Raw genomic sequence first — 25298 nt, forward strand, 5'->3', positions numbered from 1 at the left:
TAAAACATTGTGAGAAACAGCTTCCTCTGAAGTAATGTAGTTTTTGAGAAAGAGGTAATTTCTCACTAAAATGTTTGAATTATTTCGAAACCTCGGAATTAGATTTTGAGGTCTCAAAATCAAGCATATGAAAGCACACAACTTTTGCGATGAAGGCGTTTTTTCTTCCATTATTCTCTTTTGCAACTTCGACGAACAATTGAGCTCAAATTCGCACATTTTAAAAATATATTTTATGCATATGTTGAGATACGCCAATTAAAAAGACTGGATTTGACAATTACCAATAGTGTCCAGTGCCTGAAAAGGGCCTTTATAAACCCACTGAGACTTTTTGTAGTTCAGCAATGGTGATATTTTTCACCTTGCTACCATAGCATAAGAAACTATTACCAACCTTAATACATATCGGCTGGTGAATGTTGAGTATAACTATAGGGATTACTAATGGTCCTACGATTTGAATATCCTCCTCCCGGCATACATTTTAATCTCGGGGTGCGGAAGCAACTCCATTTGCAAAGGCACGTAACAAGAAAGCGTCTCTTTGGCATGTCATTTCGGGTTTGCCAAGGACGACATTTAAATCCTTTCCTGGCATACAATTTTGTACGCGTTGGTCAAGTCTAGCAATCATTGATATATAGCCCTACATCACTTTAACCCCCCCCCCCCCTCACAGCTGACAGCTGATGAAAATTGCAGCTCTTACGCTCATTTGCAACCAAAATTATAATTCGTTTTCTGCCAAAAGCTAATGCCTCAGTAATTAGTCAGCATGAGCAAATGATGCTTGAAAAGTAATACTCTTTACCGCAAACTCGAGCTGAGCTGGGACTACAGAAAAACGGAGAAATGTTCAAACAGTTCTTTTAACACTTATCATTAAGAACACTGTTTTTGTGTCAAAGTTTTAATTTAGGTTAGCACAATTATCAGCGATATGGGTAATATTAAAAAAAAAAAAAAATTGAATTGTCTTAAAGGATTGTTATGCTTTTTGTAGTTGCTGAGGTGCCTGTAGTTGCTGAGGTGCTGTAGTTTTTTTTTAAATGGGTAAAAAAATGTCATGAAAATACGTTTTTGCTAAAATAATTTCGTCTCATGATCACTGAGACAAACATTATTTTTATGACATTGTTTTGTTTGACTCATTTCTCAAAAAGGACAGCATCTTAGCAAGTATTATTTCCAGTGAAGCTTTCTACCATCTTTATCTTCAAACGATTTAAGTTAAATGTAAAGCTGTGGACATTGTGTTTTTAGTCCCACAAAAAGTACCCATACCCTTTTTTTAGGTAATGTTTTTTAGCAGTGAAGGCCACTGGAACTTTTGATGACAAAAAGGTTTGTCACTGGTTGCCGCCTGCCGGTGCATTTGTCGATTCTAATCGTAGTGTTGACTGCCGTCTGAAAAGTTGATAAGGTGTCCATATATAGGTTAGGGCAGTTTTGCAGTTTGCAGTTTTCTCTGATTTATTTACATTGATCACCAAAATGACAACTTGTTACAAGTTGCAATCTGCATCCCGTGGCCACATGCAAGTACTGATATTTCCATGAGTTGGGAAGTGTGTGCCAGGTGGGCAGGTCTTGTGAATTGCTGCACGATTGTCGCATTGGTAGAACATCGAACAGTTGTAGGGGTCGGGATAGTGTCCACCGTTAACTCTACCCAAGCAGGAGAAGCTGGTTACAGGTTTGTCGCTGGTTGCCAGTATATCACTGGTTGCCGGTATGCCGCTGGTTGCCAGTGCTATGCTGGTTGGTCGAGTAGTAATAGCTGCCGACTGAATAGTTGATATGTCAGGCAACTCAGTTTGCACTCTATTGTCCTGAGAAGCATCTGTAAAACATACACATTTCAATATTTTGAGAATTTACAATCTAATGTATTTCAAGAAATAATAAAGTTTTATTTCGAGCATCGAAGAAAAACTCATTTATCCACGGCAAATAGTGATCCGGTCCGCTAGGCCTGATTGTCTCCTTGTTTTGGAGACGCACGGTCTGGACTAATCATGATGCGTGTTTTAAAGGTTCTATCAATTTGAAGGACCAATCACAACCGGCGTGTAGGTCGATAACGCTTCGGTAAGCATTGTTGCAGTTCACTCTCTGTCTCGGCAACGGATAGAGAGGGTCAAAATAATTTTTCTCCCCACCCACCTCTCCCATAATAAAGACACATTTATATCAGCAATTGATAATATCACCCTCGACGATGATACATTAAAATCTGGATTAAGGTTGTTCTCTGCAAAATAGTTACAATGCTAACCAGTGATTAAATGATATGTGGGGAAAAGGTGGTTTGTAAAAACTGACTTAAATTATGATAAAATATAAATAATTAGCTTGAATTCATAGTTTCTTTCAGGTAGACTCCTATGAGAAATGCTTCGGCAGACGCTCGGAGCAGGTGATGTATTATGTATCCATGTGTACTTATAACAAGAGACAAGAATTAAGGTGTCAGCCATTAAATCTCATGTGCATGCTTGTTTTTATTGCCAGGTCCCTTTGGCTTCACCGGTAATAGACACCGTGTGGTGGAGTCAGTGCTTTGGAGTAGACACTTCCAAACCCGTTTATTGGGATGCAATGTGTATTGTAAGTCCGCGGCGAACTTATTTGAATTGAATAATTCTTAGACTCCTGGTAGACATCAGGAAGATCCTCAAGTATTATCACTGGAGGTAAAGAATTGTGTGTAGTGGCATTTTGTCCACTTTTGTTTTAACCTTTTGAGTTGGCTGCCTCCTTTCATTGTTGAAATGTTTTCTGTTGAACGAAAGAGTAAAATTGAGAGAAATAAATTTTGACCCTGTCCGTGCTAGACAGCGAACAACAAATACTTTGTGTCATGAGTCTTTCATTATTTGTCCGGGATAACTTAATGATACATCGGCCTCAAAAGGCATCAAACCCCTACAAAACATTTACTTTCTCTGTTTTATTCAAATCCGCTCTTCTATCAAACGGGTCCACATGTAGGAAGGGATTTGAGTCGGTGGAGTAAATATGTTGCTCTGTCACCAGTGTTGTATTTTGAAAGTTGGACATGTACATTCAAGATGTTGTCATTCCAAAATTCATATCGTGAGGTGGATTTATTACATTTCCCCATTTACGTTCTCAAACAAGTCGGATAGCACTCCCACTCACAGCTTCATGAAACAGTACTGCCTTTAAAAACCTAGTTTGTTTTCACCAATGAAACATGATCCACAAGCCACTTCCTGACATCAATGCATTGGACACTAATGGTAACTACTCAAAATAATGGATGGCATAAAAACTTATAACGGGCAATGGAGAGCAGTCTGCTGTGGATAGTATAACACGTTGTGAGAAATGGCTCCCTCTGAAGTAACGTAGTATTTGAGAAAAAAAAAAGAAATACTTCCGTCCTTAAGCCTTTGTAGGCATCTGATGAAAGCACACAAAGTAATGCAAGCACAAAGTGAGAATACTAGTCTCTGACAAATAATATTAAAGGCAGTGTACACTTTTGGTATAAATATTAGCATAAAACCTTGCTATGGAGTAATGGGGAAGCTGTTGATGGTATAAAACATTGTGAGAAACGGCCCCCTCTGTGAAGTAACATGTTTTTTAAAAAAGAAGTAATTTTCGACGAATTTGATTTGGAGACCTCAGAATTAGATTTTGTGGTCTCGAAATCAACCATCTGAAAAGCCCATAATTTCGTGTCACAAGGGTGTTTTTTCTTTTATTGTTCTCTCGCAACTTCGATGACCAATTGAGCTCAAATTTTCACAGGTTTGTTATTTTATGCATAATGTTGAGATGCACCAAGTGAGAAGACTGGTCTTTGAAAATAACCAATAGTGTCCAGTGTCTTTAAATGTGTCTTCTTATGCCTTTTACAATTTACATTTTCGATGCAATAAGAATTTCTTACCAGGGCAGTTGAGCCATTTTCGGATCTCCTTTGGAGAGTTGCTGATCAGAATGGTATCAAAGTAGATGACTTTGAAATGGCGGCCGGGTGTACGGGTGTTTATACCACCTGGTCGAATCTCGGTGCACTTGCAGGGATCCTCCACCGGGATGACCCATCGGTATCTATGGGCGGCGTTCGAATCCGGTTCTTGACCCATCTCGCACACCATTGCTGCATGGAAGAAATTTGTATGTATTTATTTATTTAAAGATCCTTATACATGATACAAAAATCAACACAAGCACTGTTTTACGTAAGGGCCAGTGTAATAAAATAAGAAAGCAAAAAGGAAAAAGTTACTTTAAAAAAACAAAACAGTCAGAGTAAAAAGATTTTACAATTTAAAAACAAAACAAAAAACAAACAAACATGAGGATTAAAATATACTTGAACATTGATTTGTTTTAAACATTTTTTTTAACCACCTCTATTGGTCTTGTTGTTTCTTTCAATGGTCTTTTAGTTTTTGAAATTGATAAAAGATTGATTCAGTTTTCGTCTTAACAATGTAGCTCTGGTATCAAACAGTGATGCACAAAATCGCTAATTCGATCCAATTTGATCTTGTCCAGGTAAAAATACTTAGCAAATTGACGCCCGCTTTTCTCAAACAAGAAAGGGTCAAGAACATTACAATACAGCATATAGTTAGTTTTTTGTTTTAACTCTTAATGTTTAGATGGAAACAGTAGTTCGTTGGTTCTACTCCCCTTTTCAAACGAGCATAGCTATTTTTTGAAAGTGTTAATTTGTGAATAGATCGTGAAAAATAGTTTTAATCCTGGTGGCCTTTCCAATTGCTGGATTGGATTTAGTACCGGATTCTGCGTAGATTCGAATCAATTGTATGGACACATAAATTATCCGGAATCTGGTAAAATCTGTACCGGGATCTTTAGCATGATTTCCAACAATAGTTTTCAGGTAATTTGGTAATACATTTGAACAGATTACAATTTAATCAATTTGAACAAAAATGTGGGTACAGGGACTTAATTTTGTTCCATTCTTCTTTGCGAGAGAAGTAATATGGCACAATGTTTCTCAATGTTTGCTCTACTTCTTTGCTCGACTCTAATAACAATCGAAAAGGAGGTACATATGTCAAGAACAATAAATCTTACCAAGAAATCACAAATATAGTCATTAACCAAAGACAATTATGCAATGAATTTTAGAACAATGGGATGAGGACGTTCAAGCAGGTCTGGGTGTTAGGCATACTATATGTCATCTTTTGTTTAAATTCTTATTGCAATTTTAGAATGTTTAATGTATAGTATAGTTTTCTCGGTCAAATTCGGCAAATGAGCAGCCAATTTCATTTTCATGCGTTCGAGTTAAAGCTGTTCTCTAGTTGTTACTGCGTTTCAAATTCAGAATTCGGCCATTCAATTTCGTTTTGAGTCGAGTCAAATTCCTTTAGCACTATGTTCAATTTAATGTGTCGTCATTCTTTTTCGAGACACACACGCCTCAAGAAGCGACTGCGAATTTGAACACTGCTTTGATGAATTGTTAAATTGAATGATTATTTTGTTAAATCGAACGACGCAACATTACATTTGACTAATCATAAAACGAAATCGAATGACCCTTTCAGTAGCATTCGATTTCGCGCGAAATAGAATAGCTTGATGGTTAAATTGGCCGCTCTTTTTCCGAAATTGGCCAAGAAAACCTATATATAATGTGTATTTTTATGAGCTAGGTCTGGGAGGCACATCATTTTTGATGACAGTTTTTTTTTAAACTTTTGCCCTTCCCTGGACGTCCTGTGCTTGTTTTATTGTTTTGCTTGTCCGAAGTAAAAAAAAAAGAATGAAAAAAAAAAAAAAAAAAAAAGTAGAGATAGTCATTAAATGGTGTTACCGCAAACCTTTCCATATCGTATTTCCACCATGCAAAGTTTCAAACCTAACAACATTGAGCACATTATTTTAGTACGTTGTCTATATATTATAATGTTAAGTCTGTGACTTCATAAATCGTTAACATTAGGAGAGTATCTTGCTAAACTAAAGATCAAGCAAAATGAAATAAAATCCAGTCTTACCTTGGGAAAGGTGAACATTCACAGTAAGATAAATCAAAATACAAGCGCCTTCCAAAAACACTGCCATTTTGCTTCAAGCAAAATTTCTCTGTGATTTCTTACCTTCGATTGCTCACCTAAATATTACAGTACGCCGAGCATTTAGGAAACTAACGAACCATTAAGACAAAACTGAAACGTAGGAACAACATGCCTATAGGTCGAAATGTGGCTACTTATTAAAAATATTCTGTTATCGGTAAATTAAAACTTACAGAATTTCACTATGGAAACACAAGTCATGTCCAAAACAAACAATTAAGTATGTATATTTCTTAAAGGGGAAAAAATACCCTTTTCATGAATAACTATTAGTAATATTTCCGGGATACCATAATGAACATAGCAAACCGTAAGAGTCACTGCTTGTAGAAAAAATTTGTGGTCTGAATTGAAATTAAAAAACATGTGCCTGGCAGAAACAACTGCCTTTTTTCAAGCGAAAACAATTTGCCTGTTCAGTGCCGCCTTCGACCATGCAGTTAACTTAACGACGTTCGAATTATCGTTAACAAGAATTGAACCAAACAGAATGTATTGTAATGCAAATTTTGCCTTGTTTGTCAAAGAAATTTTCCTGTTGACATCCTCGCACGCAACGTTCGAATTAACATTAACATACGAATTAATTCACAAATGCAAACTTGACTTTATTTACTTGTTTATAATTTCCGCCCCACTCTTAGTGAGACGAGAATTATTTTTTCTACATGTTACATACTGAGACTAAAATAATTTTTGTGAAACTGTTTTACTCATTTTTCAAAAACTACAGCACCACAGCGAGTAATATTTTAAGGGAAGCTTTCTACCATCATTATCTTCAATGTACATCATCTGTTCAAGTATTATGTCAATCTGTGCACATTGTGTAAAAAGTACCCAGACGCTTTAATCCTCGATTCTAATTAATCGACCGATATAGCAATGTTTCCGGAACACATATTGCGGTATAACTCATTCTTACCTTGGGAAAGGCAGGCAATCAGAGTATGATAAAGAAATAAAAAAACCGCCTTCAAAAAATGCCATTCGCCTTCAAAGCTTAATAATGTCCGATGATTTTCGCCTTCGATTATTAACCTAGATTGTGTAATGTACATCGAGTTGCATTTGACTAAAACAAATTATTGGAAAACTCAACGAGCCATAAACACAGAAACTGGAACAACAACAACACGGGTTGGATGAAGTCTCACATTGCAATCAATAAACAAGTGGATCAACGGAAGAATGTGGAATGCTTGGGTTGCATCTAGGGCTCTTTTCGAAACAAGTCTTCTTTGCTCGTCTGAAGCCCTGATCATGTACGCGCAGTTTTCAGAACAACCGCGGGGCCAAGCAAGCCTGCGAGCCAAATCCGGAGCCGAAGCCGTGGTTTCGAAAAGGGTCTTGGATGGGTACGTTTCTATTGTTAACTTACTGCTGATCGTGCGCACAAGTTATTTACCTGATTAAAGTCTGCTGCCACCTAGCTAGCGTCTCAAAAATATTGTAGGGATTATAGTTTACAGACTACCATTGATATAGGATCGGATGATCCTAAAAATGAATAAAACGCTCACTGAGCAATAAACTCCAAACGCAAAATTATAGATTATTTATTTCTCATCAATTATGAAATTTCAAAGAGAAATACTGCAAGAGATGTTTTCTACTATCATCACCATTAGCACGTGTTAGTTTTATGTAAACCTGTGATCTTCACGAATTTTGTTTCTCACCAACTCTGTAACGTTCCTTTAAAGACACTGGACACTATTGATAATTGTCGAAGACTAGCCTTCACAGTTAATGTATCTCAACATATACATAAAATAACAAACCTGTAAAAATTTGAGCTCAATTGGACGTCGAAGTTGCGAGATAATAATGAAAGAAAAAACACCCTTGTCAAACAAAGTTGTGTGCTTTCCCTCAGATGCTTGATTTCGAGACCTCAAAATTTTAATTCTGAGGTCTCGAAATCAAATTCGTGGAAAATAATTCTTTCTCAAAAACTACATTACATCAGAGGGAGCCGTAAGGTTTTATGATAAGAATTATTTTGAGTAATTACCAATAGAGTCCACTGCCTTTATTGCTGGTCAAAATAATGTCACATAAAGCTCACATGTACAATACAAGAAAATGATACATGACATTTTATTCGACACTTCATAAGCAACACCCATCAGATACATTCATTTGATTTCATATGAAATAATATGTTCCCTTTTACCATGATAGTTCACACATGACGGCTTAATAATGTTTGTTTGGGTACTTTTTGTACTTTGTAGGACAAAAAAAAAAACACCACAATGTCCACAGATTTACATTAAATTTACACGGTGTAGAGATTATGGTGGTAGAAAGCATTAAAAGTAAAAGTTAAACTTTTTTTCGTTAGAGCGGGTGATACTCTTTGAAATATACCATTCACTCAAAAAAAATCTATTTTTAATGTTTGGGGCCAAAAATCTGACATAGCAACTTTAAGAGTGTACTATACCATACTATACGATCCTAGCCTGAACATCTGACGTCACACTTTATCGTACATTATCGTATCGCATTATCGTACTAATGTAATCGTCAGTAATCATAGCGAGTCAGAAACACTTTTTACGTAGAAGCAGTAAAGTTGGGCGGAGTCTTCAATTTGCAAAAAAAAAAAAAACCTGCTTGACTTTGACGTTCATCATACCCGACTTGATAGTTTGTTGAGATCGGGGTGATTGGCATTATCTTCGTCAGGTCGTAGTGCTGTATAAACGGGGTATGACGGGGGAAACTCGAGGCCTTGAAAGCGTTAAATAACCGTTTGTTATAAAATGCATATGGTTAGAAAGATGTTTTAAACGTAGAATTCAATGATCCACACACATTTGCCTCGAAATTGAATGGTTTTCCTTTTCACTTTGCGAACTGCCACGGTCGGCCATTATTTGTCTCCCATAAATGGCCAACCGTGTTTGTCGACAAGGTAAAAGGAAAACCACGCAATTTCGAGTGATACTTGTGTTGATCATAAAATTCTACTTTTAAAATAGAATATAAATCATATGCATTTCATAACAAACGACTACAAACGCAATTTGTTCCTTTCCAGCAGGTCAACTGCTTCAATGTCTCGAGCCCCATTCTGGGTGAAGTCTACACGGATTTTGGCCAGTGCAGTGGTCACCTATCGGCCAGCAGTGGTCATTTTATGAAAAAGTACAAGTTCGTTTTTATATATATATTTTTTATGTTTATCATCGGGCCTATTTTGTGTCTTGTCTTTGCACTACAAAGGGAAAGATATTAATTCCCATGTAAACAAAGTTCTCTATAAATTGACACAAACTGTCTTATTTGCTTGTCTGTGTCTTTACAAATTGTTAGGACTGCTGGCATTTACCATCATTTTCTAAAAGGCACTGTCCCTCCCCCTGGTTGAATTGCAGTGTGTCCGGGCAGAATCTATGATGTTTAAATCCATTGCTACATTCGTAGTACATCTCGCAGTTGAAGGGGTCGGAATACTTTCCATCGACCTTACCCTTACAAGTAAACGGGGTTTGGGGTCTGGTTGCCGGCAGGTCGCTGGTTGGGCGGGACGGACGAATCTGTGAAATCAGAACAGAGTCGGAAAAGATCTTGATTTGCATTTTCAATTTTCGTAAACTCAGCACCAAATTTGGACGTAAAAGAAACTGCTCCCTCTGGAGTAACGTAGTTTTTGAGAAAGGGGTTTAAATCAGATCAATTGTGCAACAAGGGTGACTGTGTTTCCTTCACTTTTCTCTTGAAACTATATATTCTCTTCTTGGCAACTAAGAGCCAACATTTTCACAAAGCTTGTTTGGATACACCAGGTGAGACTACTGTCTCTGACAATTTACCAAATGTGTACATGTCCGATGCAATGTTTCGAAGTTTTTCTTACCCGAGCAATTGAGCCATTTGCGGATCTTCCTTGGAGAGTTGCTGATCAGAATGGTATCAAAGTAGATGACTTTGAAGTTGCGGCCGGGTGTACGGGTGTTTATACCACCTGGTCGAATCTCGGTGCACTTGCAGGGATCCTCCACCGGGATGACCCATCGGTATCTATGGGTGGCGTTCGAATCCGGTTCCTGTCCCATCTCGCACACCATTGCTGCATGGAAACAATCCCAAGACCATTTATTTTATAGCATCCACTTATGTCTCTAGTTTGTCACTGTCGATCTCAAAATAATCCAATTAACAACTTTAATATTGTATCATTTTTTATTTGTCATTATAATTGATGTCGTGGTTATAGCATCCACAAAGCTCTCCCACTATTTTTGTTCTCGTTGCCGCGGCGAACGTCGATTTGTTAGTCTAACTATCTCAAATTCTCGTTTCATTTTGCATGACCGTGTAATATTCCGGCATAAGTAATTGTTTGAGAATAATAAAAAAAAATCGGGAATGTTTTGTTTTTTTCAATTGGAGCCCCATTCAAACGTAATTTGTGCATAATTCAATCAAGTTAACATACCAGAATCAGCTTTTAGTCTTTGATTCGCCACTGACAAAAAAGTTTTCTCGTTATGCTTTAGTGATTTTTGTTCGACTGATTTGTCATCATTAAAAAAAAAAAAACTGATAAACCAGTCAAAGTGATGCCCTAATTAGCAAAAGTCAGAACAGCACTAACTATTAAATTTGTAATACTAACAATGTTATAATTTAATTAGCTGAAAACAAGTTAGTCAGAAGTTGTATATTGTTGAGGACTAACAAAACAATAGTTAGCACCATGCATTTAAGGTTAAATAAAAAACATGAGTGTGATAACGGCACTTTTTTACGCCTCGTGTAAACAGTTGTTTTGTACTAAAATATAAAGCTTTGGTAAACAAATTCTTCAAACATCATCAATATTAGATGTGTCTTTAGTACAGGAGAACTTTCAATAAAGTGAATCAACAGACCCATCAATAAATATAATATCCAGTCTTACCTTCAGAAAAGGATGCAATCACAGCAATAAAACCCAAAAGACAAGCGCCTTGCAGAAACACGGCCATTTTTCTTCCAGCAAAACCGTCATCTGATGATGTTGGTTCTCGAGTATTCAATTAGCTTGCTGACGTGTCTACCTTTTCTTCTTTATTGAGCAGCTTAGAGCAATTAACATAAGAACTAGGACACATTATAGAAAAGGATATACTGAAATCTGGCCACACCTTCAAACATTGTTGTTCTCTGTAAAATGAATCACACGTTTCTAGCATGACACCAATATGGTATGTCAAAGTTATAGATAATACGATGCAGCAATGATACGATGTGTGTATTAATAATAGCAATGAGACATATAATTTATCGCATGTTATTTGATTTGGTCACCTTTTGGGGGTCTCTGAGATTAAAAATACCTCTTAAAATTACACCTTAAAATTGGTCAAAATCAAAGTGATGGTTTCTTAAAATACATAGAAATAAACAAGTGCCATTGGAGAAACAATTTTTTTTCCCGACTTTTTTTCATGATTTTCGAGTCTTCAATTGCTGGCGTTATATGCCGACCATTAACATAACAATGGGAACCTTAGGCAGATGAACTAAAGTCTATCCACATCATGAAAGCACCGTGGGTATGTTAGGGGGACACAAGGGGTGCACTAGTTGATAAGGGGGGAACCTTCCAATTAATGTTTCCACTTGCCTGTCTCTTCAATGAACCCCTTTTAAATGTAATTTACAATGTTCATTAAAGGCACTGGACAATATTGGTAATTACTCCAAATAATTGTTATCATAAAATTTACTTGGTAACAATTAGCAATGGAGAGCTGTTGCTGGTATAAAACATTGTAAGAAACGGCTCCCTCTGAAGTAACGTAGTATTCGAGAAAGAAGTAAGTTTCCAAGAATTTGATTTCGAGACCTCAAAATTAGATTTTGAGGTTTCGAAATCAAGCATCTGAAAGCACACAACTTCATGACAAGAGTGTTTTTCTTCCATTGTTATCTCGCAACTTTGAGACAACTAATTGAGGTCAAATTTTCATAGGTTTGATATTTTATGCATATGTTGAGATACATCAAGTGAGAAGACCGGTCTTTGACAATTACCAATGTGTCCAGTGTCTTTAACAACATCGAATTACTTTCTCAATTTAGAGCGTATACAAATGATTTTTTTTTTAGTTCTTGAAATATTCAAGCTGTGCCACATTCCTGCACCAGAGAAGCCTCGGCAAGAGGGAACATTTTCCGGGCGTTTCATTTCCTGAGTTTACTGTTTGACTTCACTTTTTACTCTCGCATTGCACTATTTTACATCAATCGGAGAAAATCAGCTTCAACCACTGCTCACTTTAAATCAAGGGATGTTTTTCAGGAAATTTTTACATGATGGAGAAGGGGGAAGATTGCCTTTTCGTTCACATGAAAATATATTTCAAACCCGCAGTAATACAAAATGTGAGCAGACTTACAACTTGCTTAAAGGCACTGGACACTATTGGTAATTGTCAAAGACCAGTCTTTTTACTTGGTGTACCTCAACATATGCATACAATAACAAACCTGTGAAAATTTGAGCTCAATTGGTCGTCGAAGTTGCGAGATAATAATGAATGAAAAAAAACCTTGTCACACGAAGTTGCGTGCTTTTAGATGGTTGATTTCGAGACCTCGAATTCTAATTCTGAGGTCTCGAAATCAACGTCGTGGAAAATTACTTCTTTCTCGAAAACTACCAGAGGGAGCCGTTTCCCACAATGTTGTATACTATCAACAGCTCCCAATTACTCATTACCAATTAAGGTTTTATGCTAATAATTATTTTGATGAATTACGAATAGTGTCCATGCCTTTAAAAAGTGGTTTATTGCGGGGTTTTGGAAGTCATGCCAACCGCTATAACGCCCTACACCCAGTCTACCCGCAACCCATGCGTTAATAAGTGTATTTGCCGGGTTATATCTGCGAGGGTTGGTGTGGTTTTTCATGCGTGACCTCGGTTTGAATATATAATTAGTCCGAAGGGCTTCTGAAATTCAGTCTATTTCGGCCTTATCTGAAAAGTATTGACAGACATAATGCAGCAGTACAGTGTAATGAAGAGCATAGCTGTCGTTTTGTATGAAAACAGGCGGTGCAACTCAATTTTAAAACGAGAATTTTGTACGTAAAAAATGGCTTCAAAAAGCAAGAAACCAAGTCACAAAAAAAATTCTATGTCAGATTTTTGGCCGATTTGACCCCAAAATTTTGATTTAAAATTCAATAGGTATTTTGATGGGGGTCGAGAAAGTTACAAGCTTTCATTTGAGCCATTGCTCGAAAAAGTCCGCCAATGATTAGTAGCAGTGAAATAAAGGGCTCAAAATTAGTTTTTGTCGGGATCCCGACAATATATCACCAATTCTTATGTGTTTTATAAGAAACGTTCTAGTTTCTTGTCATGGTTCCTGACCATTAAAAGTAAAAGTTAATCTTTTTTTCGTTAGAGCGGGTGATACTCTTTGAAATTATACCATTCACTCAAAAAAAAATCTATTTTTTAATGTTTGGGGCCAAACATCTGACATAGCAACTTTAAGAATGTACTATACCATACTACTACGATCCTAGCCTGAACATCTGACGTCACACTTTATCGTACATTATCGTATCGCATTATCGTACTAATGTAATCGTCAGTAATCGTATTGGTAGCGAGTCAGAAACACTTTTTACGTAGAAGCAGTAAAGTTGGGCAGAGTCTTCAACTGGCAAAAAAAAAAAAAAAAAAACTGCTCGTCTTTGACGGTCATCATACCCGACTTGATAGTTTGTTGAGATCGGGGTGATTGGAATTATCTTCGTCAAGTCGTAGTGCTGTATAAACGGGGTATGACGGGGGGAACTCGAGGCCTTGAAAGCGTTTATAACCGTTTGTTATAAAATGCATAGAATTCAATGATCCACACACATTTGCCTCGAAATTGAATGGTTTTCCTTTTACTTTGCGAACTGCCACGGTCGGCCATTATTTGACTCCCATAAATGGCCAACCGTGTTTGTCGACGAGGTAAAAGGAAAACCACGCAATTTCGAGTGATACTTGTGTTGATCATAAAATTCTACTTTTAAAATTGAATATAAATCATATGCATTTCCTAACAAACGACTACAAACGCTTTTCAAAGACCAACTCGACCGATCCAATGCAACGTGTTCCTTTCCAGCAGGTCAACTGCTTCAATGTCTCGAGCCCCATTCTGGGTGAAGTCTACACGGATTTTGGCCAGTGCAGTGGTCTCCTATCGGCCAGCAGTGGTCATTTTATGAAAAAGTACAAGTTCGTTTTTATATATATATTTTTTTATGTTTATCATCGGGCCTATTTTGTGTCTTGTCTTTGCACTACAAAGGGAAAGATATTAATTCCCATGTAAACAAAGTTCTCTATAAATTGACACAAACTGTCTTATTTGCTTGTCTGTGTCTTTACAAATTGTTAGGACTGCTGGCATTTACCATCATTTTCTACGAGGCACAGTCCCTCCCCCTGGTTGAATTGCAGTGTCTCCGGGCAGGATATATGAAATTCACGTCCATTGCTACATTCGTAGTACATCTCGCAGTTGAAGGGGTCCGAATACTTTCCATCGACCTTACCCTTACAAGTGAACGGGGTTTGGGGTCTGGTTGCCGGCAGGTCGCTGGTTGCGAATGTCGTGGTGTGCTCCCCATTGGGCGGGACGGACGAATCTGTGAAATCAGAACAGAGTCGGAAAAGATCTTGATTTGCATTTTCAATTTTCGTAAACTCAGCACCAAATTTGGACGTAAAAGAAACTGCTCCCTCTGGAGTAACGTAGTTTTTGAGAAAGGGGTTTAAATCAGATCAATTGTGCAACAAGGGTGACTGTGTTTCCTTCACTTTTCTCTTGAAACTATATATTCTCTTCTTGGCAACTAAGAGCCAACATTTTCACAAAGCTTGTTGGGATACACCAGGTGAGACTACTGTCTCTGACAATTTACCAAATGTGTACATGTCCGATGCAATGTTTCGAAGAATTTCTTACCCGAGCAATTGAGCCATTTGCGGATCTCCTTTGGAGAGTTGCTGATCAGAATGGTATCAAAGTAGATGACTTTGAAGTTGCGGCCGGGTGTACGGGTGTTTATACCACCTGGTCGAATCTCGGTGCACTTGCAGGGATCATCCACCGGGATGACCCATCGGTATCTATGGGCGGCGTTCGAATCCGGTTCCTGTCCCATCAAGCAAACCATTGCTGCATGGGGAAAATATTAACGAATAAACAACTTTTGTCTCTATTGAAAAAACATCAATCCAATGTGTTACGGATGGTCCTTTTAAAGTGATACCCAGATCCAGGTACCGAGGGGCGTGACCAATATTTAATTCTGACCTGGGTTCTGGTTCAAAATTTACCCATCAACAATTTTTAATATACCATACCATTCGGGGCAATTCTGACTCCGCCCGGAGTTTTTTTTTATTGAGTGTATTCAAATTGACAAAAATGATTTATAAAATTGTGGTCTAGTGTTGTGGAGAACCGATTATTATTATTATTATTATTATTATTATTATTATTATTATTATTATTATTATTATTATTATTATTATTATTATTACTATTAATATTAATGTTACTGTTACTGTTACTGTTACTGTTACTGTTACTGTTACTGTTACTGTTACTGTTACTGTTACTGTTACTGTTACTGTTACTGTTACTGTTACTGTTACTGTTACTGTTACTGTTACTGTTACTGTTACTGTTACTGTTACTGTTACTGTTACTGTTACTGTTACTGTTACTGTTACTGTTACTGTTACTGTTACTGTTACTGTTACTGTTACTGTTACTGTTACTGTTACTGTTACTGTTACTGTTACTGTTACTGTTACTGTTACTGTTACTGTTACTGTTACTGTTACTGTTACTGTTACTGTTACTGTTACTGTTACTGTTACTGTTACTGTTACTGTTAATGTTGCTGTTGCTGTTGCTGTTGCTGTTGCTGTTGCTGTTGCTGTTGCTGTTGCTGTTGCTGTTGCTGTTGCTGTTGCTGTTGCTGTTGCTGTTGCTGTTGCTGTTGCTGTTGCTGTTGCTGTTGCTGTTGCTGTTGCTGTTGCTGTTGCTGTTGCTGTTGCTGTTGCTGTTGCTGTTGTTGTTGTTATTGTTATTGTTATTGTTATTGTTATTGTTATTGTTATTGTTATTGTTATTGTTATTGTTATTATTATTATTATTATTATTATTATTATTATTATTATTATTATTATTATTATTATTATTATTATTATTATTATTATTATTATTATTATTATTATTATTATTATTATTATTATTATTATTATTATTATTATTATTATTATTATTATTATTATTATTATTATTATTATTATTATTATTATTATTATTATTATTATTATTATTATTATTATTATTATTATTTTTTTTTTTTTTTTTTTTTTTTTTTTTTTGGGGGGGGGCAATCCCATCATACAATTGACAAAACAAAATGAATAGTCGAAAGTGGAGGTACTCATGACGCAGTGTTGTCATACTTGTTTAGGAAAATGCATTTGAAGCAGTTGGTAAAAAAAAAACCACCGACATCGAAACCGTGATTCTCGCTTTTTATTTTTTATGAATCTCATTGAACGATTATCTGTTTAGTAACAATACTAGTTCGCCAAATCAGTGAGCGCCTTTTGTACATAAGATAATATTTCGTAACAAGTAAAGCAAACTCACCATCTGTGTGGATTGAAAGCAGCGCCAAAAGAATCCCAACTCCAAAGGGTTGCAATAAAACGGACATGTTTTACAGGGATCTGAGATACCGCTGTAGTTGCTTAATGCTCGGTCTGGAATTCTCGCCCCTCTCCGTGTGACTCGGAGCTCACCTTGGTGTGAAGTGACGTGTTGATAACTGAAAGGCCGTCATGTGCAACAGGCTACTATTTTATTATGGCCAATGATTGCTTATTATTTTCAAAGTGAATTGAAAAACGTGTCTGGAGTGCAGCATTTCAATTTTTAGTGCTATAGACAGCCCGCCGAACAGTTAAAGATGAAGTCGCGTTTAAACAAAACAATATACGAAAACGGAAGCAGCGTTTGAACGCAAAAGGGAGTATTTGGTTTGTTTAAAAGGTACACCAGACATGGTCTGAAAAGCAGACAAAGTTAGGTGTGGGGTATAAAATGAGATAATAATTTGTTCCAATATATTATTATAACTGAATTTTTAATTAACTACTTACCTACCTAATCCCTAATTTTAGAAGAGTATATTACGACAATAAATACTTCTCAAATGTTAAATCTTGAATCTTTAAATGAATCTTCTCAAATGTTAAATCTTGAATCTTTAAGGGCAGGCTCCAACGCATTGCAATAACTCATAGAGTGTCGTTAACTCTCGTTCTCATTTAATATTCGTCCTTAGTTCATGTGAATTTAAACAGGGACGGCTATACAGACCAAGAGATCTTTTAATAGAGAGAGGAAAATTGCCTTGAAGGTTCCCGAGTGAAGGGTTGGTTGTCGCTGTTATCACCCTTTTACAAAAGAGGTGTTGAGGCGTAATTGAATAGTGCATGCGCGATGAATACAGCGAACGATATTTATTAGAAACTTGGCGTAGGTACTGGCCTTGGCCGCCGGTCTGGTATCGAAGATTGTAAATGCTCTTTTCAACGTTATGGTGAGCAGGTTTACTTAGAACGTTTGAGAAACAGACGTGATGGTGTAATCAGAAACGATTAAATAGGTTCGTGTCTCAGAAAAGAAAATCTACAAATCAAGTAAACAAGCAAACAAGCAAATACGAGAGTGTGTTAAATTAGAGAATAAAGAAATAGGCTTTAATAATTTAACTTTAAACCAATAATAAAATATTACAATGATGATATAAAATAATATAAAATACAAAACAAAGCAAGATAAAACAAGTGAGTGTAATATAACTAAGGGGTTAAACAAAGAACGAATGCTACCCAGTTAAAAAGGACACAATCAATGAGCCGCCGATAAATACCAGTTTGAAGGCACTGAGTATTTTGTTCCTTATACATTATTGTCCTTTCACACGAGGTGCATTTTGTAAAATCTTACATCCACGCTACAATTTAGGAAGGGACCCTTGCTAAATTGCTCTCATGTGAAAGGGGCTTAAGTGACAGATTTGAGATTCTTTTGAGATTTTTTTTTTTTGGGGGGGGGGAGGGGGGGGGGGACTGTTGACATAGGCTCCAAAAAGAAAACTCCAAGTTTGTATTTTGTTTATTGATAAACAAACCGCCTTTTGGTTGGCATGGTCGGCCGAATGTAAAACACTCGATCGTACTAACAGATGTTTTAACCAAATTCACGATTTCTGCAAACTTTGAATTAATTAAAATTCCTCTCATAATTAGTTGTTTGTTTTTAAAAAAAATCAACACAATGTTTGAATATTTTTGGAATATTGTTACAAACAGTAGCGATGTGAATAGTTTTCAAACCTGGGTTGGCAAAACTCGGCCTCAGACGTTGCAAAAGAAAGGTCTATACACGTATGTGTGTCTGCGACGCAATGTTGAATACATCACACATTGACACCAATTCCGTATGAATATGTCTTAGTGTAGTACCTCAAAAATCACGCTGCCCACATCAACAAATTTGCAGCAAAAACTAAACCTCAGTTTTAAAACAGCTGCACTCCTGAAAAAAAAATAGTCAAACACTCAAGAAAAATTGTTCAAAAAATATTTAAAAACTAGAACTGGTACCGCCAGAATTTTTATAGAGCGCCCTCTACCACAATAATTGTGCTTTTGTTCCTTTCAAACGCACGCTCAACCCAGGTATTGTGGTGACTAGAGTGTTGGTTAATGTTAAAGACAAACCAGTTTGTTTCATTGACTCATAGCTTTTTCTATAAATTAGGAAAAATAGTGATTAAATTTCAATAAATTCGCATTTTAGTTTCAAAGTAATCTAACAACAAAATAAATGTTTGAGAAACTTAGGAATGGCGTGTTGTGGCGAGCGGACAAATTAACACGGAATTAATACATTCTGTGCGAATGTGACTGCAATATTTGTACACCGAAATTGACAAATATTTTGAAGACTCCTTCGTTCAAAGCCTATAGCAATTTCATTTACAGTGTAACCATATGAAAATACTCAATTAACAAAATTTACATATCTTGGATATCAATGTTTGTTTTATGGGTTAAGCCTATTTGTCTATACACCAACATTATAAAAATGAAAAATTTACTTCCAAATATGGAAACAATTTCGCTCACTCAAGACATTTTTCATATAATTTTCAAAAATACAAGATGGCTGATGAATATTTCAGTTCAATAATTTTAAAGTAAACTCTTAATTTTGTTCACAGTAAACACATCATACAATCAACCATTGGGCTCGTTGTGTGTAGTGATTTTCGAGAGTTAAATCAGCTTGCAGAGATATTTTTAAAGATCCTTTTACACAAGTTACAAGACGGTGTATTTAGTATCTACGATTAAACACAAAAACTTAGCTTAGCATAAAAGCAAATGAGTTCTAGGGGAACAACTTTTAAAATAAACCAAACAAGTACCCAGCATAGTAAGCCCAAACCTGTCCCATACCATGTCTTCTTCACATCAGTATAAATACCACGATTTATGCTAGGTATATTTTGTACAGCTCCAAGGATACGAAATTGCAGGAACAAAGTTATTGGTAAACATCACCTGTGTTTCTATCTGAAAAAGAAATCGTTAACATCTAACTACCCCCCTCCCCCTAAAAAAAAAAACTATAAAAAAACTTTTCAATCAGGAAACGTATTTCAATTGCGGTCAACACGCAACATCCACAGTAAGTCATAGCTATAATTAAAGGTTTCGAGCTTACCCGAAAATAAAACAGCGCTGTAATACATTAATCACCAAAATGATGACGACTTGTTACATGTTGCAATTGGCTTGCTCTTGGTACGCACAATAACCATTGGTTGCACCGGTGACTTTAAAGTGTAGGTCAGGTCCCCATGGCTTGTTATAAACTCTACCCATGCAGGAGAAGCTGGTTTGTTTCTGTACTTTTTATTATATCAATATTGATGTCCAAGTGGCATAAATTGTTACAAGTTGCAATTCGCATTCACTGGCTGCACGCAACCACCATTACCATTGGTGTGATCAGTTAATGTGAAGTGTAGATAAGGTCCGCAGGACAGGTGATGTGCTCTACCATTGTCACATTGGTAGTACATCGAACAGTCGTAGGGGTCGGGATAGAGTCCACCGTTAACTCTTCCGTCGCAGGAGAAGGTGGTAACCGGTTTGTCGCTGGTTGCTGGTTTCTCGGTGGTTACCGGTTTCTCGCTTGTTGCCGGTTTCTCGCTGGTTGCCGGTTTTTCGTTGGTTGCCGGTTCAACGCTGGTTGCGGATTTGTCGCTGATTACCGTTTGGTCGCTGGTTACCGGCGCATTGCTGGTTGCATCAGTGATTGCCGATTGAGAAGCTGGTACACTGCCCATCAGCTCACCATTGATACCCGAAGATGTTGTTGAAGTCTTCACTTGAGCTACTGGCAAAGCATTCGCCAAAAAATAAAAAAAAACAAAAATAAAAACACACCAAAACATATACAAATTATACAATGTTGAGTGCTAGCTGTCAAACATTGAAAATTCCATATTCATAAGAAGACATTTTATTTTGGGCACAAAAACAAAACCTTTGTCTGGGGGCAGTTATCATTCTTTAAAATTCTTTATCCCCGATGCGAATTAACATCTATTATTTCGTTGCGGTGCCCGCTGCCTTTTTCATTAACACACCTGTAAATTGTATGTCTTCGGGCGAAAGTTTCCATGGCCCGATTAATCCACTGCATTGGTCACTGTACTATTTTACTCGTGAACCTTTCAAAACTCACATTTTGTTGTACATTTCTGATTAAAAAAAATATTTCTTACCCGAGCAATTGAGCCATTTTCGGATCTCCCTTGGAGAGTTGCTGATCAGAATGGTATCAAAGTAGATGACTTTGAAGTTGCGGCCGGGTGTACGGGTGTTTATACCACCTGGTCGAATCTCGGTGCACTTGCAGGGATCCTCCACCGGGATGACCCACCGGTATCTATGGGCGGCGTTCGAATCCGGTTCTTGTCCCGTCAAGCAAACCATTGCTGTGTATTATTATAGAAACAATTTTAATTCATTACCGTAGGCAGTGTACACTATTGGTAATTACACAAAAACATTATCAGCATAAAACCTCACTTGGTAACGAGTAATGGGGAGAGGTTGATAGTATAAAACAATATAAGAAACGGCTCCCTCCGAAGTGACATAGTTTTCGAGAAAAAAAAAGTAATTTTCCACGAATTTGATTTCGAGACCTCAAGTTTAGAATTTGAGGTCTCGAAATCAAGCATCTGAAAGCACACAACTTCGTGCGACAAGGGCGTTCTTTTTATCTCGCAACTTCGATGACCAATCGAGCTCAAATTTTTTCACATGTTTGTTATTTTATGCATAATGTTGAGATACACTAAGTAAGAAGACTGGTATTAGACAATAACCAATAGTGTCCAATGTATCAATGTCATGTATGTACATAAAATTTAATTACCTTCTGTGTTGATAGTAAACAGTGCAAACACAATCACGATTCCAATGGGTTGCAGAAACGCTGACATTGTTTCCAGCTGGACGTAGCACGGATCTCCCCGGTCCAATACCAGTGGCCTGACACTGCTTCTCCCTGGTGGAACTAGTCGTGATACCCTCCTCTTGACTTTGCCTTTGTGCTAGTCTATACATTACACACAACATTGAGAGACGAAGACAGTTTACGTAATAGGTGTAGGTAATCCAAGAAGTTTTTCCAAACAACTGTTTACAAAATTAATGGTATTACAGCTCGCGGATTCCATGAATGTTCTTAAAGGCTCTGGACACTATTGGTAATTACTCAAAATAATTGCTAGCAACTTTACTCGGAAGCAACAGAGAGCTTTTGTTGGCATAAAACAATGTGAGAAACGGCTCCCTCGTAGTTTTCTCGAAAGAATTGATTTTCCACTCAAAGGCAGTGGACACTATTGGTAATTGTCAAAGACTAGCCTTCACAGTTGGTGTATCTCAACATAATGCATAAAATAACACATCTATGAAAATTTGAGCTCAATTGGTCATCGATGTTGCGAGATATTAATCAAAGAAAAAACACGCTGGTCACACGAAGTTGTGTGCTTTCAGGTGCTTGATTTCAAGACCTCGAATTCTAAACTTGAGGTCTCGAAATCAAATTCGTATAGAGAATTACGTCTTTCTCGAAAACTACATCACTTCAGAGGGAGCCGTTCTTTACAATGTTTTATACTATCAACCTCTCCCCATTACTCGTCACCAAGAAAGGTTGTATGCCAATAATTATTTTGAGAAATTACCAATAGTGTCCACTGCCTTTTAAACATTTGAATTTGATTTCGAGACCTCAATTAGATTTTGAGTTCCTAAAATCAAGCATCTGACGAAAGCACACAGCTTCGTGTGAAAAGGGTGTTTTTTTTTCTTCCATGTATTATCTCGCAACTTAATCGACCAAGTGTTTCAAATTTACTCAGGTTTTTTATTTTGTGCATTATGTTGAGATTAATCTTAGTTGAGATACACCAAATGAGAAGACTGGTCTTTGACAATACCATTAGTGTCCAGTATCTTTAATGCTCATTCCTTTCAAATAATAGTGTATTGTTATAGATTATCCTTATTAAAAACAAAACACAGTAAATTGACATTCACTGGTTACACAGGGTGAACACCAATTGGATTTTACAATAAAGGGTTGTATTATGTTAGAACATAACAAGAGCGCACTGCTTTTCATAAAAACAACAACAAAATGCAAAACTGAGTATTATACAATATTGGTATCAACTTCTATCTTGTCCGTAGTCTTACCTTCACTAAGGTGTGCCGTCAGATGGTCAGAGCAAGCAAAATAAAGATCCAAAGGCAAGCGATCGCAAAATCACTGGTTTTATTTTTTCCTCTGAGCAAAAATGTTTGTGTGACTTTCGTCACAAAAATTATAGCTTATCATCATAGTCGCACCGATTACATGGCTAGCTTATTCACGGCTCAGTTTATTTATAAAAGTCACCTTGGCGCATCAATTTATGTCAATTAACAATTAATACGAAAATTATGGATTGAAGTATGGCCATACATTCATAACGCTACGTTTTCGGTCGTTTCTCAAAAATTCCTTGGAAATAATTGCCGAGTATCGCTAAATAGATGTATTATGGGTAAACAACAAAATTAATATTCGTTATCCCTTCATATCAATTTCAACCTATTAAACTAAAGGTATTATTCTAAAAACAGCAAGGGTATGTATTCTTAATTTGGATGTAGAACCGTAGACTCATCTTTTGTGAACGTGTAACTGGTTTTAAAGGCATGAACACCTTTGGCAATAATAATTGTCAAAGACTCACTTGCTGTACTCCAACAATGAGCATTCAATTATAATTACAACTGTGAACATTTGAACTTAACTGGGCATCGAGGTTGCAAGAGAACAATGAAAGATATTATCAAAGTGGTTCAAAAGAGCGTGCAAATGTTTGCTATTCATACTTGATTTCAGTCTTGCTGAAACATAACTTTGAATCTTTACGGCCATAAAACTGAAGTATAGTCCTACTTCCGTCAAAGGTGAAAAGCTTTATATTGTTCAGTCAATGTTGCAGTCTACCGCAGGTCACTCGTAGCGATATAATAAGTTTCCTTTGTGATTTATCTGCACGAGTTGGCGTGATTTTTCATGCGTGACCTCGGTTTGAATATATAATTAGTCCAAAGGGCTTCTGAAATTCAGTCTTTTTCGGCCTTTACTGAAAAGTATTGCCAGAAATAATGTAGAATTACATTGAAATGAAGAGCATATCTGTCGTTTTGTATGAACAAAAATATTGTTTTCAACTTCGATATGAATTAAGCGACTATTCAGCTCTAACCGTTGGCTGCAGACACTTTAAAGGCAGTGGACACTATTGGTTATTACTCAAAATAATTATTGGCATAAAACCTTTCTTGGTGACGAGTAATGGGGAGAGGTTGATGGTATAAAACATTGTGAGAAACGGCTCCCTCTGAAGTGCCATAGTTTTCGAGAAAGAAGTAATTTTCCACGAATTTGATTTCGAGACCTCAGGTTTAGAACTTGAGGTCTGGAAATCAACCATCTAAACGCACACAACTTCGTGTGACAATGGTGTTTTTTCTTTCATTATTATCTCGCAACTTCGATGACCGATTGAGCTCAAATTTTGTTGGTTATTTTATGCATATGTTGAGATGCACCAATTGTGAAGGCTAGTCTTTGACAATTACCAATAGTGTCCACTGCCTTTAATCACTTGAATTTCCCGGTCGTATAGCCACTACACGTTGTACAGTAGCCTATACATGCTATTGTAATGTTTGTCTTCTGAGAATAATATTCTCGTGACATTAATTACACTTATAGCACACAAAGTTTACGTGTACACTTATTTAGGGTGTTTTTTCCTCTTATTGTCACACCGGAGTGGTTCCTCATCATGATTTCCATCATAAAGGTAATTTTCTGATCCAACTGAGGAGGGGACGTAGGCCTTAACATAGTCGATTTTTGTCTAAAGGCTTCTTAAATTTCCCACTGAAATAAGGTAAAAACTAATTCGGAAATCTAACGCACTAGCTGTGGTTGTGAAAACCCACACAACCTCAGGCTAGGACAAACATAGGCCTATATGCATGTTTTTTCTGTCTTCATTTTTTTCCCTGATCGACCCACACGTCCAATGGATTACCCAATTTTTCACAGAATTGTCATGGCATGGATTGCGACTGGTTTGCGACTATTTGTTTATCCCCACTCTGACTAAAAGAAAATTAATGTACATTATCCCGATGCAAATTAATCTATATGAAGTTGCTGTATACCCGCTGCCAAAACCTGGGGCAATCTCGGCTGCCTACATCAGTTGGTATAAGACCAATTAGACACTCTGTTTCTGTTTTTACAAATTATTTTATTTTTTCTCGAAAAAACCCCCCACAAAAAACAAATCAGGGCCAACTAAATAAACATAGCTGTGACTGGGCATTTGGTGCATAAAAAAATACAAAAATGAATAGTCTCATGTAAAAGGAATTTTTGAAATTGGGCCCAACATAAAGCAGTGGAGCAGAAA

The 25298-nt window shown here is 36.8% G+C and overlaps 1 protein-coding gene and 1 pseudogene across 1 annotated transcript; both read right to left on the minus strand.

The window, feature by feature from the left end:
* Window positions 1-1024: 1024 nt before the first annotated feature.
* Window positions 1025-6093, minus strand: LOC139944131 (uncharacterized). The gene is made up of 3 exons (XM_071941094.1): window positions 6027-6093; window positions 3929-4141; window positions 1025-1846 (listed from the first exon to the last, which is right to left on the minus strand). The coding sequence occupies exons 1-3, from the start codon at window positions 6091-6093 to the stop codon at window positions 1509-1511; spliced, it is 618 nt and encodes a 205-aa protein (XP_071797195.1). The 3' UTR covers window positions 1025-1508.
* A 3337-nt stretch (window positions 6094-9430) lies between these two features.
* LOC139944132 (uncharacterized) lies at window positions 9431-11092 on the minus strand (annotated as a pseudogene).
* Between the last annotated feature and the right edge of the window lie 14206 nt (window positions 11093-25298).

Source organism: Asterias amurensis, chromosome 11 (assembly GCF_032118995.1).
Source record: "Asterias amurensis chromosome 11, ASM3211899v1".
Classification (NCBI taxonomy): Eukaryota; Metazoa; Echinodermata; class Asteroidea; order Forcipulatida; family Asteriidae; genus Asterias; species Asterias amurensis.

Excerpts from the sequence above, each read along its gene's own strand:
- LOC139944131 (XM_071941094.1), bottom strand. The coding sequence starts at position 6,093 with ATGGCAGTGTTTTTGGAAGGCGCTTGTATTTTGATTTATCTTACTGTG. Across the intron at positions 4,142-6,026 it reads GAATGTTCACCTTTCCCAAG|CAATGGTGTGCGAGATGGGT; the intron begins GTAAGACTGGAT and ends TCTTCCATGCAG. Across the intron at positions 1,847-3,928 it reads AAAATGGCTCAACTGCCCTG|ATGCTTCTCAGGACAATAGA; the intron begins GTAAGAAATTCT and ends TATGTTTTACAG.